Source organism: Sander lucioperca, chromosome 9 (genome assembly GCF_008315115.2).
Source record: "Sander lucioperca isolate FBNREF2018 chromosome 9, SLUC_FBN_1.2, whole genome shotgun sequence".
Classification (NCBI taxonomy): Eukaryota; Metazoa; Chordata; class Actinopteri; order Perciformes; family Percidae; genus Sander; species Sander lucioperca.
Genome location: NC_050181.1, coordinates 39,119,509 through 39,138,350, shown reverse-complemented (window position 1 = coordinate 39,138,350; position 18,842 = coordinate 39,119,509). Strand labels below are relative to the sequence as shown.

The 18,842-nt window shown below is 40.0% G+C and overlaps 1 protein-coding gene, 1 long non-coding RNA gene and 1 gene segment (V, D, J or C); all 3 read right to left on the bottom strand.

Annotated features, from left to right (window-relative positions):
• si:dkey-154p10.3 (zinc finger protein 135) overlaps nucleotides 1–18,842 on the bottom strand; it is a 307,986-nt gene that overhangs the window by 61,583 nt on the left and 227,561 nt on the right. The window lies entirely within an intron of this gene.
• On the bottom strand, nucleotides 1,426–17,923 carry LOC118495827. Its single transcript, XR_004898270.1, has 4 exons — nucleotides 17,741–17,923; nucleotides 13,366–13,368; nucleotides 1,926–2,514; nucleotides 1,426–1,707 (listed from the first exon to the last, which is right to left on the bottom strand). It is a non-coding gene; the product is annotated as an uncharacterized LOC118495827 (long non-coding RNA).
• On the bottom strand, nucleotides 9,637–10,249 carry LOC118495824. The segment is given in 2 exon segments: nucleotides 9,637–10,023; nucleotides 10,142–10,249. Coding segments are annotated over 2 exon segments (393 nt in total).

Genomic DNA, 18,842 nt, shown 5'->3' with positions numbered 1-18,842 from the left:
CTTCAGAGGAACTGATGTCTCGTTGATTGTAGCATCAAATCTGTCTTTCTGGAACTCTGGAGAATTTTCTGCTGTGTTTGAAAAACTTTTCAACATGTACTTTGGGTAATCATTTACTTCTTGTTTGTACCAGAATAAAGTTCTCGAATAACTTGTCGAAGTTGTCTCAAATGTACAGTCAAGAGTAACTGTCTCTCCTTCAGTAGTAATGACATCTCCTGTTGGCTGGATCACTCTGTCTTCTCCTTTACACTCTGGGGAAGAAGAGAACATGCAGAGGAAGAGATGAATTTATAAACATGACTGATTATAGGAAAACAATCAGTATTTTAAATAGTTACCTATCCAGAGAGTCAGAATCAGGATGTTAGTCAGCCAGTGTTTCATGTCTGCAGTGAGAGGGGAGGAGAGAGAGGAAGAGCATTGATACTCTGATGGATCTGGGCCTTCACATCATTGGTCCTTCCTCTTTATCATCTGTTGAAGATGTCGCAACAATTTGTGATTGTCCTGAACAGTGTGTGACTCCCTCTGGTGGATGTTGTTTTCCTTTTCCTCCAAAGGTTTTTGTACAGAGTTTTAGTGTTTCCTGGGAAAAAAAAGTCTTCCAGCAGCTTGTCAGTGTGTCAGCTTGTGTTTTTGTACAGAGACTGTGGGTTTGCTGTCACTGTGGGCCTCACAGCACAGTAGTACAGAGCAGAGTCTGTCACTGCAGCAGAGGAGATCTGAAGATCCACTTTGGTTTTATCCTCACTTACAGAAACAGACAGTCCAGAGTTTGTTTCATTTTGCGTTCCAGAGTGAAAGATGAGGAACTTTGGTGGTTTTCCTGGATATTGCCGATACCAGAAGAAATAATCATTCAGCTTGTTTGGAGTATCTGTAGGACAGAGTAACAGAGCTGCATTCTAAACTGTTCTTTTCTCTCTCTACTGGAGAGAGTTCGTCACACCTGACACCTAAAGGACGACATAACTCTGTTATTTCATGTTGTAAAAGACTTAAAACATGATTCACATTCAGATGGTTTTAGAATAAAACTTGTTAATGCTGCATAATCTAACATACCTGATAGAATGGAGAGAAACAGCAGAGAAAACACACAATGCTGCAGTGACAGCATGTTGAATAAAGGTAATGTTGATGGTTTGTGTATTGATCTCTGTTGAATATAGAAGTTCCTCTCTCTTCTATAGTTCAGTAACAGCTCAGCTCCTCCCTGAGTCTCTCCGTCTCCTCGTAGTTCTGTATTTTCATTTCTCTGTTACTCTACTAAGGTAAAGTGATTCTAGACTAAATCATGTTAAAGTTTAACAGTGTGTGACTCCCTCTAGTGCATGTTGTGGAGTATTGTGTTGTCTTTGCTCCAAAGGTTTTTGTACAGAGTTTTGGTGTTTCCTGTCACTGTGGACCTCAGAGCACAGTAGTACACAGCAGAGTCAGACAGCTGAAGCTTCTGGATCTTCAGAGGAAAGGACTTATCCTTGAGTGTAGCATAAATTCTTTCTTTCTGAAAGTTTTCAGCATCTTTTGCTCCAGAGTAGATTTGTAGCATAAACTTTGGAAAGCCATTTACTTCTTGTTTGTACCACAACAAATAAGAATAGGAAGCAGTTGTCTCAAATGTACAGTCAAGAGTAACTGTCTCTCCTTCAGTAGTAATGACATCTCCTGTTGGCTGGATCACTCTGTCTTCTCCTTTACACTCTGGGGAAGAAGAGAACATGCAAAGATAGATATAAATCAATAAAGAAGATTGATTTAAAACAGAAGAGTAGGTTTAAAGAGTAAACAATCTGGATTTCCCCTTACTGCTGTTTTATGTCAGAGAAAACCATATAGCATGTCATTTAGAATGTACAAGATACCAACAGAAATTATCTGTTTTTGCTCTTTTGTGCATTAAAACACTCTTTGCACCTTACCAAAGAAAAGAACAGCAAGAATAATCCACAGCCAATGTCCCATCTCTATAACAAGGTTTAAATCAACAGGAGAAACTAGCTGATGTTCAACATTCAGTCTGAGAATTGTTCTCTTCACAGCAGCACTTATTATTGACTGAATGGTTGAACACAGTGCAGAAGTAGTGCACCGCCTACTTGATAATGTCGCCCTCTAGTGGAGGTACAAAGTTCATTACAAAATTGTGGAAAAAAGTCTTCCAGCAGCTTGTCAGTGTGTCAGCTTGTGTTTTTGTACAGAGACTGTGGGTTTGCTGTCACTGTGGGCCTCACAGCACAGTAGTACAGAGCAGAGTCTGTCACTGCAGCAGAGGAGATCTGAAGAACCATTTTGGTTTTATCCTCACTTACAGAAACAGACAGTCCAGAGTTTGTTGCACTTTGCGTTCCAAAGTGAAAGATGAGGAACTCTGGTGGGTTTCCTGGATATTGTCGATACCAGAAGAAATAATCATTGTTATCCACTTGTTTGGAGTATCTGTAGGACAGAGTAACAGAGCTGCCTTCTAAACTGTTCTCTTCTTTCTCGACTGGAGTGAGATCTTCACAGCTACCTCTGTTATTTCATGTTGTAAAAGACATAATACATGATTCACATTCAGATGCTATTAGAATCAAACTTTTTCATGCTGCATGATCTAACATACCTGTTAAAATGGAAAGAAACATCAGAGAAAACACACAATGCTGCAGTGACATCATGTTGAATAAAGGTAATGTTGATGTTTTGTGTATTGATCTCTGTTGAATATAGAAGTTCCTCTCTCTTCTATAGTTCAGTAACAGCTCAGCTCCTCCCTGAGTCTCTCCGTCTCCTTGTAGCTCTGTATTTTCACTTCTCTCTGTTACACTTCTAAGGTAAAGTGATTTTAGATTACATCATAATGAAGTTTAACAGTGTGTGACTCCCTCTAGTGGATGTTGTGGAGTATTGTGTTGTCTTTGCTCCAAAGGTTTTTGTACAGAGTTTTGGTGTTTCCTGTCACTGTGGGCCTCAGAGCACAGTAGTACACAGCAGAGTCAGACAGCTGAAGCTTCTGGATCTTCAGAGGAACTGATGTCTCGTTGATTGTAGCATCAAATCTGTCCTTCTGGAACTCTGGAGCATTTTCTGCTGTGTTTGAAAAACTTTTCAAAATGTACTTTGGGTAATCATTTACTTCTTGTTTGTACCAGAATAAAGTTCTCGAATAACTTGTCGAAGTTGTCTCAAATGTACAGTCAAGAGTAACTGTCTCTCCTTCAGTAGTAATGACATCTCCTGTTGGCTGGATCACTCTGTCTTCTCCTTTACACTCTGGGGAAGAAGTGAACATGCAGAGGAAGAGATTAATTTATAAAGATGATTGAGTAAAGGAGAACAATCAGTATTTTAAATAGTTACCTAGCCAGAGAGTCAGAATCAGGATGTTAGTCAGGGTCAGGGTACTAAAGTATAATCTGTTTTTCGTTTTAAACCAAAAACGAAAAAAGGAAAAAACGGGTCGATGTTTCGTATTTTGTTTCAAACCAAAAACGGAAAAACCAAACTATGAGCTCCGTTTTCTCGTTTTTCCAATGTCCATACAAATTAAAAATTAACTGGAAAACTGCTCGTTTTTCAACTGTTGTTTTTTTGTTATTCATGTTTCTGTTTTAACCCAAGAACGTGAATACGGGCTCATTTTTATAATGTGCATAATCATTGAAAATCTGATGGAACACAGGTCTCGTTTATAATGTTATTTTGGTCTTACGTGTTAAGTCAAAAGTTGACTAAAACCAATGCGCTCTGGACAGGAAGTAACAATAACATGTCAAAATAAAAGTATGAGAACTGTAATAACTGCCAGAAGAACAATGTACTTTAGCTTTTGCCTGTAGCTTGTCAGATTAAGCTACAGTTAATTATTTAGGGTTATATAAAGTATTTAATTGAGCAACATTCATTAATAGCCACAAAGGGAGTAAGAATGGATATTGTTTTAAAATAGAAATAGGATTATAATAAGTTTTAAATCACATTTTAAATAAAATCTGTATTCCCCTACATTATGTGTGGCGTTATTGACTACTTTTACTCTAATCTACTCCAGCCAGTAAAAAGAGACAGAAAATATAAGGGCTTTTTTAAATTGCTCTGCAGAATATTGTTTGTGACATGGTTGACCACATTAGCTGCCAATGAACATGTCAATGTGATGAAGAACATATATTAACAAGTTAAAGTGTACTGGAGACTCTCTCATTCTGGTCTGGTCTCCTCAGGCCCTGCAGACTAGACCAGAGTTCATGGTGAGCATGGTAGACCTCCTCACTGCTGGGCCTGTGCCTGGATCACCCAGCTCATTAGATGTTCACTGATCATACTAAGGCCTTGAAACAGTAGTTGGCCAATATTGGATAATAAAATATAATACATGATAGGTATTGTGGGGTTGAATTACAATAAGGACTGGTCAATGGTAAGCACTGTGGCCTCACAGCAAGAAGCTACTGGGTTGGAACCCTGGTAAGCAATATAAATATGTACTGCCATTGTATTGTTGGAGCAGCAGCAGATGGCACAGAATCATGCAAATGTTTAATGTTACAACCGAGATATCTCTCTCTCTCTCTCTCTCTCTCTCTCTCTCTCTCTCTCTCTCTCTCTCTCTCTCTCTCTCAGAACATACACTTCCACAAAGGCTGGTGCATGTTTATCATATATTGTATGGTGCTGTGGACCCAAGTGGCAAATCTGAATCAGAAAAGTGGCCTACTGTAATATTCTAGCAGTAAACCACAAGTGTGGTCCAGTCTGCAGGGCCTGAGGAGACCAGGATGAGAGAAGCAACATGGCAGCTTCCTCACTAATATGATGAGAGGTTTGCAATGTGGCCCAGTTGTATCTGCAGGAGTTCTTCATCACGCTCAAATTAATGGCAGTTAAGTTGGTCAACCATGTCACATGAATATTCTGCAGAGTTTCAATAAAAAGAAGCCTTTTCATTTAGTTTCTTTTAGGAAGAAACCTCGGACAGACCCAGGCTCTTGGTAGGCGTGTGTGTGTGTGTGTGTGTGTGTGTGTGTGTGTGTGTGTGTGTGTGTGTGTCTGTCTGTCTGTCTGTCTGTCTGTGTATGTGTGTGTTTATGTGTGTGTGGGTGTGTGTCTTTCTGTCTGTCTGTCTGTGTGTGTGTGTGTGTGTGTGTGTGTGTGTGCATGCACATACTTGTAAATATGCACGTGTGTCCTGTGTGTTTATCTTCTGTAAAGCTCAATAGTGCCCTGTTGCACTACCAGGTCAAAATTTTCCCGGGAAGACCATAACTGCTATAAAATTGAATAAAACACCCAAAATTTTATGAAAGTTGTGAATATTAATTTACTTGCGAAGAGCATGGAAGGGAACAATGCATGTTATTTTTGGTTAATTTGGTTGAAAGTGTTAGATGCCTTTTTACTGGCTGGTGTAAGATTAGAGTAACTAGTCAATAACTGCCACACATAGGCTAATAATAGATGAATGTAGATTCCATGTGATTTTAAAATTATTATTAAATAATTAAATACTTTATATAACCGTAAATAGCTAACTTTAGCCTAATCTGACAAGCTACAGGCAAACAATGTTTTCAAAAAGTACATTGTTCTTCTGGCAGTTATTACAGCTCTCATACTTTTATTTTGACACGTTAATGTTACTTCCTGTCCAGAGCGCATTGGTTTTAGTCAACTTTTGACTTAACACGTAAGACCAAAATAACATTATAAACGAGACCTGTGTTCCATCAGATTTTCAATGATTATGCACATTATAAAAATGAGCCCGTATTCACGTTCTTGGGTTAAAACAGAAACATGAATAACAAAAAAACAACAGTTGAAAAACGAGCAGTTTTCCAGTTAATTTTTAATTTGTATGGACATTGGAAAAACGAGAAAACGGAGCTCATAGTTTGGTTTTTCCGTTTTTGGTTTGAAACAAAATACGAAACATCGACCCGTTTTTTCCTTTTTTCGTTTTTGGTTTAAAACGAAAAACAGATTATACTTTAGTACCCTGACCAAAATGGAGGGTCCGTGTACTTGGTGGCCAACGGATTTTCGTTTTGAAAGGAAAAAAACAAAAACGACAAACGGCCAGTTTCCCAATTACCATTAGTAAATAGGAAAACACAAAACGGAAAACAACCCATTATTCGTTTTTTGTTTTGATATTAAAAATCGGAAAACGAAAAACAATCTCGTTATCCGATTGTCTTTGATGTATTTGTAGATGGAACTCGGAAATTAAAATACGTGTGTATAAGTCCTATTCCTTAATTTTGCATTGGTATTTTTTCGTGACCCGGAAGTTACTCCCGCCACGCCAAGACCCGCCCTTCAATAGCATTTATTGGCCAGTACCGCCTGTAAGATCCGTTTTGTGCATGCGCATAATTACGTAGTAGAAAACTAACAATGTCCCTGTCATTGACTGTATGGTTGTTGTCAGTGTGCGATTTACCATGTGTCAACACTTTACGACCAAACATTACAACTTTTTTATTAAATCTTTTTTTATTAAATCTTTATTATACAATAGTCATAGCTACAAACATTCGAAACTTGTCACTGATCCAAAACAGTGTAGCGACATCGTTGTTGTGTTGTTTACGTTAATGTTTTTACCTTTAATACTTCGTCTTGACTAATAACCATAGACTGTCTATTATTAATGCGATGAAGTGTAAACGTACATAAGTGTCCTTTTGAAGATGGGATGACAGCTCTCCCAGCCACCACTGCTGTATACCTCTATAGTAGCTACATGCCAACGGCAGTAAACACTATAGTAGCTACATGCTAACGGTCATCTTAGCTGGCAATGTTGTTAAATTCTCCCCAATTCCGGGTCACATTCCTGCTGAAACATGTCCGATTGTGTAGTGTTTGGTTCAGAAGCCTTTATCTGTGATTTTTGACGTTAGAAAGTGCTGCTTCGTTCCACTACAATCTAACGTTAGCATACTCATAGCTAACTATTGTAGCTGCATGCTAACGCGACATAGCGGAGCATATAGCTAGCTATTTACGTATGTAGCAGGACTTTGTACCGTAAAAATCACCAATAAAGGCTTCTAAACCAAATACTAAACAAATACAAATACAGTAAAGTGACCGGAATTAGGGGTGAAATGTCCAGCATTGAGCTACATAATAGTTTGCTAGGAGTTAGCTGGTCTCTCACAGAGATCTCATTTGTAGCCCTGTTTTAACCTGATACTTTCATAAAAGTACAAACCATGAAGTGAGAGGTATAGACATGCTTAAACTTTATTTAAAACATGGTTAACCTGAAGCAGGACGGAGTCATGACTTATAACACCAAAGCAAGGCTTCTAGCTCAGGCTAGCTAGCGTTAGCAAATTACCTTCAAAGTTGTAAAGAAATGACGAAACGTAAAATTTGAAGCCTTTATTTAATTTGCTACATGGTGTTGTACTGGATGGCCGGACGACCCTCCGTATATCATTAACAGATACTTTAGGCAACTCCAGCAAACACCTTGTAAACTTCATCTCTGCCATCATAACGGTCTACTGTCACTGTCTAATGTTTTCTTCCGGTAACCGGGAATGTCCAAACATCCTTATGCCAATGCGTGCATAGAGCTGTGAAGTTTGCCGGTGTTCGCGCAAGCGTAGAATTGATCAGGCAGTGCACAGAACGGATTTTACAGGCGGTACGGAAAAAGGAATACGATTTATACACACATTTTAATTTCCGAGTTCCATCTACAAATACATCAAAGACAATCGGATAACGAGATTGTTTTTCGTTTTCTGTTTTTTAATATCAAAACAAAAAACGAATAATGGGTTGTTTTCCGTTTTTTGTTTTCCTATTTACTAATGGTAATTGGGAAACTGGCCGTTTTTTGTTTTTGTTTTTTTCCTTTCAAAACGAAAATCCGTTGGCCACCAAGTACACGGACCATGGAGCTCATATTTTCTCTTTTTCGTTTTTGGTTTGAAACGAAAAACGAAATATCGACCCGTTTTTTCGTTTTTTCGTTTTTGGTTTAAAACCAAAAACGGATTATACTTTAGTACCCTGACCTCAGCTAGAGCGGGTAACGCCAGCTCTGCAGACGGACCAGAGTCAGTCAGCACCGGGGAGCGAACCACGGGGACCGAGGTCACTGTGGCTGCCGCTGTTGCCTTGGAAATGACAACATCCGGTCTCTGAATATGAAAATAACAGGCTTTTTTCATTTCTATTTTCGAGTGATTTTATTTTTGTTATATGAAATAGAAAATGAAAATCAGAGCATATTTTTAATTTCTCCCATCCCCTTTTGACCATGAAAAGGAAAAAAATGCCTTGTATTTCAATTTCAAATTTTGTATTTTAAAACAAAAATCAAATAAGCATTCGTTTTTTGTTTTTAATACTGTTTATGAAATGAAAATCGAATGAACGAAAAAGTACACGGACCGTACATGGACCGGATACATATACTTTACAGTGTTATTCCCCTTATATATAATATAACTGTGGACATGTATGCAATGAGCTACTCAGATTACTTTTACACTTAGCTAGCTGTTAAGCTTACCTCGATTTATGTAAGCTAACTTTGTTAGCAGCAGTAGCGGCCAGGTTGCCGATGCAGGTGGGTGTATACAGCATTCACAGCATCAGTGCTCCTTCACTCCTCCCCAGCTCCTCCCTCTCATCTAAAAATCCTCACATCCGTTTTTAATGCAACCAAGATGGCAGCACCCGTAAAGGCAAACTCGACGACTCCGAGCTGCTCTGCACAAACCAATGGGTGACGTCACACACACTCTGTCACACTAGCAGCTGTAACCACAGGGACTCTGTTTAAACTGGAAATATCAGAATCCATCTGATATGAAGCTGTGGTTTGAATACCACTTCCCTCCTCTTTGAAGAGTAGTCAGATATCTGTGTTCAGGTTTTTGTACAGCCTCTTCTACACTTTGTATCACTGTGTTTCTAGAGCACAGTAGTAGAGACCTGTGTCTGCCAGGGTTAGTGTCTTTATGGTCAGTTCAGTTGTTTTCTCTGTTGTTATGGATTCATATCTTATCTTATCTGGGATATATTCACTACTACTAGCTCCTCTAGCTCCTTTCCAGAGTATAAACTGAGGTGCCTGAAGGTCAGAATGATGTCTGTACCAGTAAAGGTAAGGATTGTTGATCGTTGTCTCATATTTACATCTGAGTGAGGTAGATTCTCCTTCTCTTTTACTGACTGCATTCCTTACAGGATAGATTTTGTCTCCAGCTATTAATCCTGAAAAAAGGAGAAAATGAAGTCATTAGACTAACATTGTTCATGAGGCTGAGAGGAGAAGACAGTGAAAAATGTCAACTGTATATTGTTACTCTGGACAGAAACAGTTCAACTCTTCAGAGATTTCAGCTCTAAAATGCAGTTTATATAAATCTTCAGAAAATAATAAAACCATGTTGTTCTTTGTATCTTACCAAAGAAAGAGCAGCAAGAATAATCCACAGCCAATGTTCCATCTCTACAACAAGGTTTAAATCAACAGGAGAAACTAGCTGATGTTCAACATTCAGTCTGAGAATTGTTCTCTTCACAGCAGCACTTATTATTGACTGAATGGTTGAACACAGTGCAGAAGTAGTGCACCGCCTACTTTATTATGTCGACCTCTAGTGAAGGTACAAAGTTCAGTACAACAGTGTAGAAAAAAGTCTTCCAGCAGCTTGTCAGTGTGTCAGCTTGTGTTTTTGTACAGAGACTGTGGGTTTGCTGTCACTGTGGGCCTCACAGCACAGTAGTACAGAGCAGAGTCTGTCACTGCAGCAGAGGAGATCTGAAGAATAATTTTGGATTTATCCTCACTCACTGAAACAGACAGTCCAGAGTTTGTTCCATTTTGCGTTCCATAGTGAAAGATGAGGAACTCTGGTGGTTTTCCTGGATATTGTCGATACCAGAAGAAATAATCATTATATTCAGCTTGTTTGGAGTATCTGTAGGACAGAGTAACAGAGCTGCCTTCTAAACTGTTCTCTTCTTTCTGGACTGGAGTGAGTTCTACACAGCTGACACCTAAAGGAAGAGACAACTGTTAGTTAATTTTGTATGAGACTTTTCGAATAACATCTGAATGATACACATTCAGATGTTATTGGAATATAACTTTTTCATGCTGCATAATCTAACTTACCTGTTAGAATGGAAAGAAACATCAGAGAAAGCACACAATGCTGCAGTGACAGCATGTTGAATAAAGGTAATGTTGATGGTTTGTGTATTGAACTCTGTTGAATATAGAAGTTCCTCTCTCTTCTATAGTTCAGTAACAGCTCAGCTCCTCCCTGAGTCTCTCCGTCTCCTCGTAGCTCTGTATTTTCACTTCTCTCATTTACACATCTATGATGAAATGATTCTAGACTGCATCATGAAATATATTGAAGTTTAACAGTGTGTGACTCCCTCTAGTGGATGTTGTGGAGTATTATGTTCTCTTTGCTCCAAAGGTTTTTGGACAGAGTTTTGCTGTTTCCTGTCACTGTGGGCCTCAGAGCACAGTAGTACACAGCAGAGTCAGACAGCTGAAGCTTCTGGATCTTCAGAGGAACTGATCTTAAGCTGGAATTCAGCGTGGATGAAAATTTCTCCTCGTCCACTGTTACCCCCGTTCCAACCTTAAAGCGGCTCAGAATGAATTTGGGGCTGTTGTTTCCATCCTGTTTGTACCAGAAGAGATAATTATTAGTTGAACTGCTGTTATATTGACAGCCAAGTGTTACTGCCTCTCCTTCAGTAGCAGTCACATCTCCTTTTGGTTGCAGCACGTTGTCTTTTTGTGCTCTGCATTCTGTAAAACAGCAACAAACAGAATCAGTGTGCTGTTAAAGAATCATATCAATGTTGGATTGATATCAAAGAAACAGAGTTGTGTTCATACCAAGGCTCATAGCAGCCAGCAACACTGAGATGAACAGAGGCTTCATATCTGCAGTGTGGAGTAACTCTGAGCTACAGCAAGTATAAAGAAGGCTGTGATCTCTCTGTTTAGTCTTCATCAACACTAAGTTGGTGGATTAGAAGGAGGAACCTGATCACAGTGACAGGGCTCATTCACAGCCCTGGGTTATTCCCCCTACTGACAACTTTACACCTAACACATGTTGTGCCTCTCTCCTTTCTTACTTGTAAGGTAAAGTTACTTAACTTAGTGTTTTGAGGAGGTGTCCTCTAGCTCACCTATTAAGAGTGTTTGCCCCATGTTGGCTGAGTCCTGCAGCAGCTGTCAGCTGTTGCGTGTCATCCCCCATCTCTCTCCCCCTTTCATGTCTAATAACATTAGTTGATTAAAGAAATAAACGGAAATTAATTTATGTATCAAACACGTTTAAAATAATATACTTTTCCCTCTTTCAGTTTGGGGAAAGGTATCAAGTCTTTAAAGTTAAAAGGCTCAAGTCCAAGTGAAGTCATGAGTCATTGGTGTTGAAGTCCAAGTGGAGTTACAAGTCTTTTCTTCTCGAGAGGTTGATGGAAGATGGCGGAAGGCAACAGCAGAGGGGCTGCAGCTCCTTCTGCTGTTCATGGCGTTAGTCGGCCTCGAATAAAACCGGTGATCTATGACAGTGGTTCCCAACCTGGGGTCCGGGGACCCCTAAGGGGGGCGGCAAAGATCACAGGGGGGGCGCAAGTCTTTATCTGGTTTGAGGTTGAGGTAAAAAAATATATATATTTGCAATGTTAATGTTAAACAAATTATGATAAAACACTAGAATATATAATGTATACAAAAGTCGGTATAAAAACTATATATTTTTGTTCTCGCTTAAACTTGTAGGTAGGCTACTTAGTAGGCCAGACCTCCGGGACCTCTTAACCTGGGACCCTGCTGTCATCAGGTCAGCTGCTAGCTGCTATCATCCCGCCACAGCATCACTATTTTATGAACGAAACATGGCGGAGAAACGTAAAAGTGCTGATAACTCCTCTGTATCAAAAAAGAAAGTAAGGGAAAGTTACCTCAACTTCGGTTTCGGAGGGGGGGGGCTCAGCTTTTCTTAGACATAAGTAGGGGGGGCGCCAAGGAAAAAAGGTTGGGAACCACTGGTCTATGAGACTGTTGATGGGAAATCTATTGTAGAGGATGAGTTTCTTAACTTCCTCGCGGTTAAAATAAAGACTTTGAGTCAGGATGAACTAGTCCTTCTAGCGTCAAACAACTTTGAGTCTGAGTGGATTGAGTCCTCAAAGAAAGTGTTGTTTGAACTTTGTCCCAACACGAAGCAACGTAATGTGACATTTAAAGGAAACCAGAAGGATGTAAACAACATCAAAAGTTGCCTTAAAGTATTAAACAAGTGCGGTGAAAACATTCCACGGTTTGTTTCCCATTATCTGGATGAGTCGCCGCCTGTGATGTTCAACAACATGGATGTTTCCAATTTACTCTGCAAGATGGAGCGTCTGCACAGTGAGATCTGCACGCTGAGGCATTCAGTAAAACTCCAGGCTGATGTAGGCGAGGATCTGATGTCTGTCACCTCCATTATTGATCGCAGAGTTGCTAAAATGGAGTGTCATCTGGTGCCGTGTGTTGGTAAGAAGCATAACCAGGACATGTCGAGTGCAGTTGGAATCTCCAGCGCCAGTGTAGTCCTACTGGTTGGGGCTTCTTCTGTGGATCTCTCCAGCAGGGAGTTGTCTGCGGATGTAAGCACCCTTGGGTCTCCTGATATCGGATATTCCACGTCCGATGTCCCGGCTCCAGTATTGTCTACAGAGGCAGCTTGGGTAGGCAGCGCTGGGATGTGTGCGGAGGTGAATGGAAGCTTTAAAGAGACTGATGCTTCTTCAAACTCACCTAAATGGAGCCTTGTGGTGAAGCAGGCCCGACAACAGAGGGTTGAAAGCCGGTCTTCCCCGGTAAAACAGCGCACTGACAAACCTGCGCGCAAGAGGCCAAAGCCTGTTATTGGCACGAGTGCGCAAAGTAACATAAAAGTGGTGCAAACAAAACAGGTTAGTGTGTTTGCTACAGAATTCTCACCAGATCTTCATGCAGAGGTGCTGTGTACATATGTTAAAGAAAAACTCAGCCGGGATGTTCATTGTGATCGTATTGTAATTGTAAACACCAGATACAGCTCTTTTAAAATGACTTTTGAGTGTGAGGATGTTGCGATGGTGTATAATCCGGAGCTATGGCCTGAAGGCTCTGTTGTGCAGCGATATTATGAACCACGCACAACGAGAGTTAAAGGGTCCAGCACGACCATCTCTACACCTGTTGTAACGTGGCCCGTTGGAGCTACGGCCCCGCTATCTTAATCTACAAACATGCGTGTTGCATCCTATAACTGTCGGGGGCTGCGTGTTGGCAATACTGCTGGAGATAGGGTTCGACGTATGGTTGTGGATAACCTGCTGGAAAAATGCGACATTGTATGTCTGCAAGAAACGTTTTTATCTAAGCAGGATCTAGGAAAATTGAACTTTTTTAATGACAGTTTCAAAGGAGCTGGGGAATCCACAACGGACCTTACTATGGGTATAGTGAGAGGATGGATATCAGGGGGTGTGGCTATCCTATGGCACAAGAAGCTAGACTCAGTGATAAATGTCATCAGGACTGAGTTGACTGGAGCATTGCTGTACAATTGAAGTTTAAAAATAAAGATCTTATTATTCTCAATGTATATACACCTTATGAGTGTTCACAGAATGAAGACATATATTTAAATAGGCTTGCCTTTATAAATTCCTTTATTCATGAGAATCATTATACAAGTGTGTGTGTTGTAGGGGATATGAACGCAGACCTTACAGACAGCCAGTCACTGTTTGCCAGACATATATTACAGTTTTGTGAGGAGAATAACCTTATATTGTCCAGCCAATTGCTTCTACCAGCAGATAGCTATTCTTATATAAGTGAAGCCTGGAACACAACATCATGGCTTGACCACTGCATTAGCACTGCTGATGCACATGCGATCTTGCAATCTATGGAAATTCTATATAGGACATCCATGTCAGACCATGTGCCGTTTGCTATGAAGCTTGATGTGGAAAGTCTCCCTGAGTTGACCCAGGGGGTGAATGATAGTTGCAAGACTAAATTGGATTGGGCAAAACTCACAAATGATGATCTCTTGACATACTGTATGAAAACTGAGATTCTTCTTGGGAATATTTGTATACCCAAAAATGCTATTATGTGCTTGGATGTGAACTGTAATGATATCACCCACTGTGAAACCCTCTGTGCCATGTATGACAGTATTATGGGTGCAATGTGTGAGGCTAGTAGATCATACCTAATTCTACCTGTAAAAACAAACAATATTAAGCCTGGCTGGAACAAGCATGTTGAGGCACACCATGCAGAAGCTAAGGTAGCATTTAAGGCATGGGTGCAGGCAGGAAGACCCAGAATTGGCCCTTTCCTTGAGTATAAAAAGCGTACCAGCACTAGACTCAAATATGCCATCCGCTACATTGGTAAACATGAACAGGCTATGAGAGCAAACTCTATGGCTGAGAAACATCTGGGTAAGGATGTTATTGGCTTCTGGAAGGAGGTGAGAGCTCTAAACAAGACCAATACATTGCTTCCGTGTGCTATAGAGGGGGTGTCTGGAGCTGACAATATAGCTGAGCTGTGGAGGCAACACTATTCTGCCTTATTTAACTGTGTTAAAAGTGACTCCTACAAAGTGGCAAATATTGTCAACAGTAATCCAGAGATAATCACCTCCAGGGAAGTCTGCCAGGCCGTAGCACAGTTATCGGATAAGAAAGCAAGTGGGCCAGACCACATTACAGCTGAGCACCTTAAGTTTGCTAGCCCAAAGGTGGCAGTACTGCTTGCCATTTGCTTTTCTGGATTCATGACCCATGGCCTGCTACCTGAATCTACACGGTCTATTACTCTTGTGCCTGTCATCAAGGACAAAGCTGGCAAGGTTGGGAGTTTGGATAATTATAGGCCGATAGCCCTAGCCAGTGTGATATCTAAAGTACTGGAAAGAATGTTGCTTGATCGTCTAAGTCCTTATATTGGTACCACTGACGATAAATTTGGCTTCAAAGCTAAGCTTGGTACTGATTTGTGTATCTATACCTTGAAGGAGGCAACACAGGGGTACATAAGGCAGAATTCATCTATGCTAGTTGGGTTTATTGATGCTTCCAAGGCCTTTGATAGAGTCAATCATCATAAGCGAAAAACTGAGCCAAAGGGGGGCCCCTGACAGTATTATAAGAATCCTGGCTTACTGGTATGCCAACCAGAGTATGCAGGTGAAATGGGGTAATACAGTCTCCGCGTCCTTTGGGTTAAGTAATGGGGTACGTCAGGGGGGGTTACTCTCACCAGCACTTTTCAACTTGTACATGGATGAGTTATCCAACCAATTGACAAGATGCAAAACAGGCTGTATGATTGGCAACACCTTGGTAAATCATCTCATGTATGTTGATGATTTGGCCATTTTCTCTCTCAGCAGTGCTGGTTTTCAGCTGCTACTGAATATCTGCTCTGAATATGGGGTGAAATATGATGTGTTGTATAATGGTAAAAAGAGTGCTGTTTTGATATGTAGGAAAAAAGTGGACAAAGACATTTGTTTTCCAGACTTTTATCTATCAGGACAAGTGATTAGTGTCTGTAATAAAGTTAAATATCTGGGTCATTACATCACAGATCAGTTATCTGATGATGAGGATATACTCAGGCAGCGTTGCATATTATATGCCCAGGCTAACATGTTGGTAAGAAAATTCCACATGTGCACGGATGACGTCAAAATGAGTCTGTTTAAAGCTTATTGCACTCCTTTGTATACTGCTCCCTTATGGACTAAGTTCAAAAAGGCAAGCATGCAGAAGCTTAAGGTTGCTTATAATGACTGTATGAGGATACTGCTCAACAAACCCAGGTGCTCTAGTGCAAGTTACCTGTTTTGTAATGCAGGGGTCAGCACCTTTCAGGCATTATTGAGGAGTCTAATATACATATTCATTTGTCGCTTGAACGTCTCCCAAAATAGCATTGTTATGCTATTTGTAAATCCTGGGTTTAGTGCCATACGATACCAATCATCACTATGGAAACACTGGTATAACTGTCTTTTATAGAAATTTAGTATTGTTGTTTCTTCTGTTTTTATTTCTTTGTATATGTTTCTATTTCTTTTTAAGGTATGTTGTATGTCATGTCTGTGTCTTTTGAATGGACCTTGAGTCTGGAATAAAAAGTTGATATCTAAATTCATCAAATTTGTGACTCAAGTCTGCACCTCTGGTTAAGGGACTCTAAACATTTACATCACATTTAGCATATTTAAATGATTGTCATGAGTCTCAAAGATTGTATTGGAGAAGACAACAGGGTGTCTGTTAAGTAACACTTATCAACAATGACAAACACAAACTGTAGAGTAAAATATCTTTCTTGTCAAGTTCTTCTGTCTAAACAAGAGTTAAGAATCACAAAAACAATGAACTGGATTACATATGTTTCATGAAGTTGTAAGCACGAATAATCAGAGTAAACAATGAAATATTGCATTTTTTCAGTGATTTATGTCCTCAGTGTCCACTTGATGGCACTGTTGTTCAATAAAAGGAGGAGCTGAAGTGTGTATATGTTCAGTAAGGAGCTGTCAGGTTTTTGTACAGACTGTGGGTTTGCTGTCACTGTGGGCCTCACAGCACAGTAGTACAGAGCAGAGTCTGTCACTGCAGCAGAGGAGATCTGCATAATAATTTGGGTTTTATCCTCCCTTACAGAAGCAGACAGTCGAGACTTTGTTTCATCTTGCGTTCCAGAGTGAAAGATGAGAAAATCTGGTGGTTTTCCTGGATATTGTCGATACCAGAAGAAATTATCATTATATTCAGCTTGTTTGGAGTATCTGTAGGACAGAGTAACAGAGCTGCCTTCTACACTGTTCTTTTCTGTCTCTACTGGAGTGAGTTCGTCACAGCTGACACCTAAAGGACGACATAACTCTGTTATTTCATGTTGTAAAAGACTTAAAACATGATTCACATTCAGATGGTTTTAGAATAAAACTTGTTAATGCTGCATAATCTAACATACCTGTTAGAATGGAGAGAAACAGCAGAGAAAACACACAATGCTGCAGTGACAGCATGTTGAATAAAGGTAATGTTGATGGTTTGTGTATTGATCTCTGTTGAATATAGAAGTTCCTCTCTCTTCTATAGTTCAGTAACAGCTCAGCTCCTCCCTGAGTCCCTCCGTAAAGTGATTCTAGACTACATCATGATATTGAAGTTTAACAGTGTGTGACTCCCTCTGGTGGATGTTGTGAAGTATTGTGTTGTCTTTGCTCCAAAGGTTTTTGTACAGAGTTTTGGTGTTTCCTGTCACTGTGGGCCTCAGAGCACAGTAGTACACAGCAGAGTCTGTCACTGCAGCAGAGGAGATCTGAAGAATAATTTTGGTTTTAGCCTCACTTACATGAACAGACAGTCCAGATTTTGTTTCATTTTGAGTTCCCAAGTGAAAGATGAGGAACTCTGGTGGTTTTCCTGGATATTGTCGATACCAGAAGAAATAATCATTCAGCTTGTTTGGAGTATCTGTAGGACAGAGTAACAGAGCTGCCTTCTAAACTCTTCTCTTCTCTCTCTACTGGAGTGAGTTCGTCACAGCTGACACCTAAAGGACGACATAACTCTGTTATTTCATGTTGTAAAAGACTTAAAACATGATTCACATTCAGATGTTATTAGAATAAAACTTTTTCATGCTGCGTAATCTAACATACCTGTTAGAATGGAAAGGAACATCAGAGAAAACACACAATGCTGCAGTGACAGCATGTTGAATAAAGGTAATGTTGATGGTTTGTGTATTGAACTCTGTTGAATATAGAAGTTCCTCTCTCTTCTATAGTTCAGTAACAGCTCAGCTCCTCCCTGAGTCTCTCTGTAAAGTGATTCTAGACTACATCATGATATTGTAAGTTTAACAGTGTGTGTCTCCCTCTGGTGGATGTTGTGGAGTATTATGTTGTCTTTGCTCCAAAGGTTTTTGTACAGAGTTTTGGTGTTTCCTGTCACTGTGGGCTGCACAGCACAGTAGTACACAGCAGAGTCAGACAGCTTAGCTGAGGAGATGATCATATGGATTTGTTTGCCCTCCACATTAATCGCCAGTCCAGGGATTACTATATCTCCTACTCCTCCCGATGCAGAGTGGGATATGATGAACTCTGGTGGTTTTCCTGGATATTGTCGATACCAGAAGAAATAATCACTACTAGTTGCTTGTTTGGAGTATCTGTAGGACAGAGTAACGGAGCTGTCTTCTAAACTGTTCCCTTCTTTCTCTACTGGAGTGAGTTCTTCACAGCTGATACCTGAAGGAAGAGATAACTCATTATTTCATATAGAAACAGACTCAATAAATAATTCACATTCAGATGTTATTGGAATAAAACCTTTTCTTGCTGCATAATCTAACATACCTGTGAGGATGGAGAGAAACAGCAGAGAAAATACATAATGCTGCAGTGACAGCATGTTGAATAAAGGTAATGTTGATGGTTTGTGTGTTGATCTCTTTTGAATATAGAAGTTCCTCTCTCTTCTATAGTTCAGTAACAGCTCAGCTCCTCCCTGAGTCTCTCTGTAAAATGATTCTAGACAAATATTGAAGTTTTACATTATGTGACTCCCTCTAGTGGATGTTGTGGAGTATTGTGTTGTCTTTGGTCCAAAGGTTTTTGTGCAGAGTTTTGGTGTTTCCTGTCACTGTGGGCTGCAGAGCACAGTAGTACACAGCAGAGTCAGACAGCTTAGCTGAGATGATCTCCAGATCAACATGTTTCTTTGACTTGTCAATGTATGCTGAGAAATCAGAA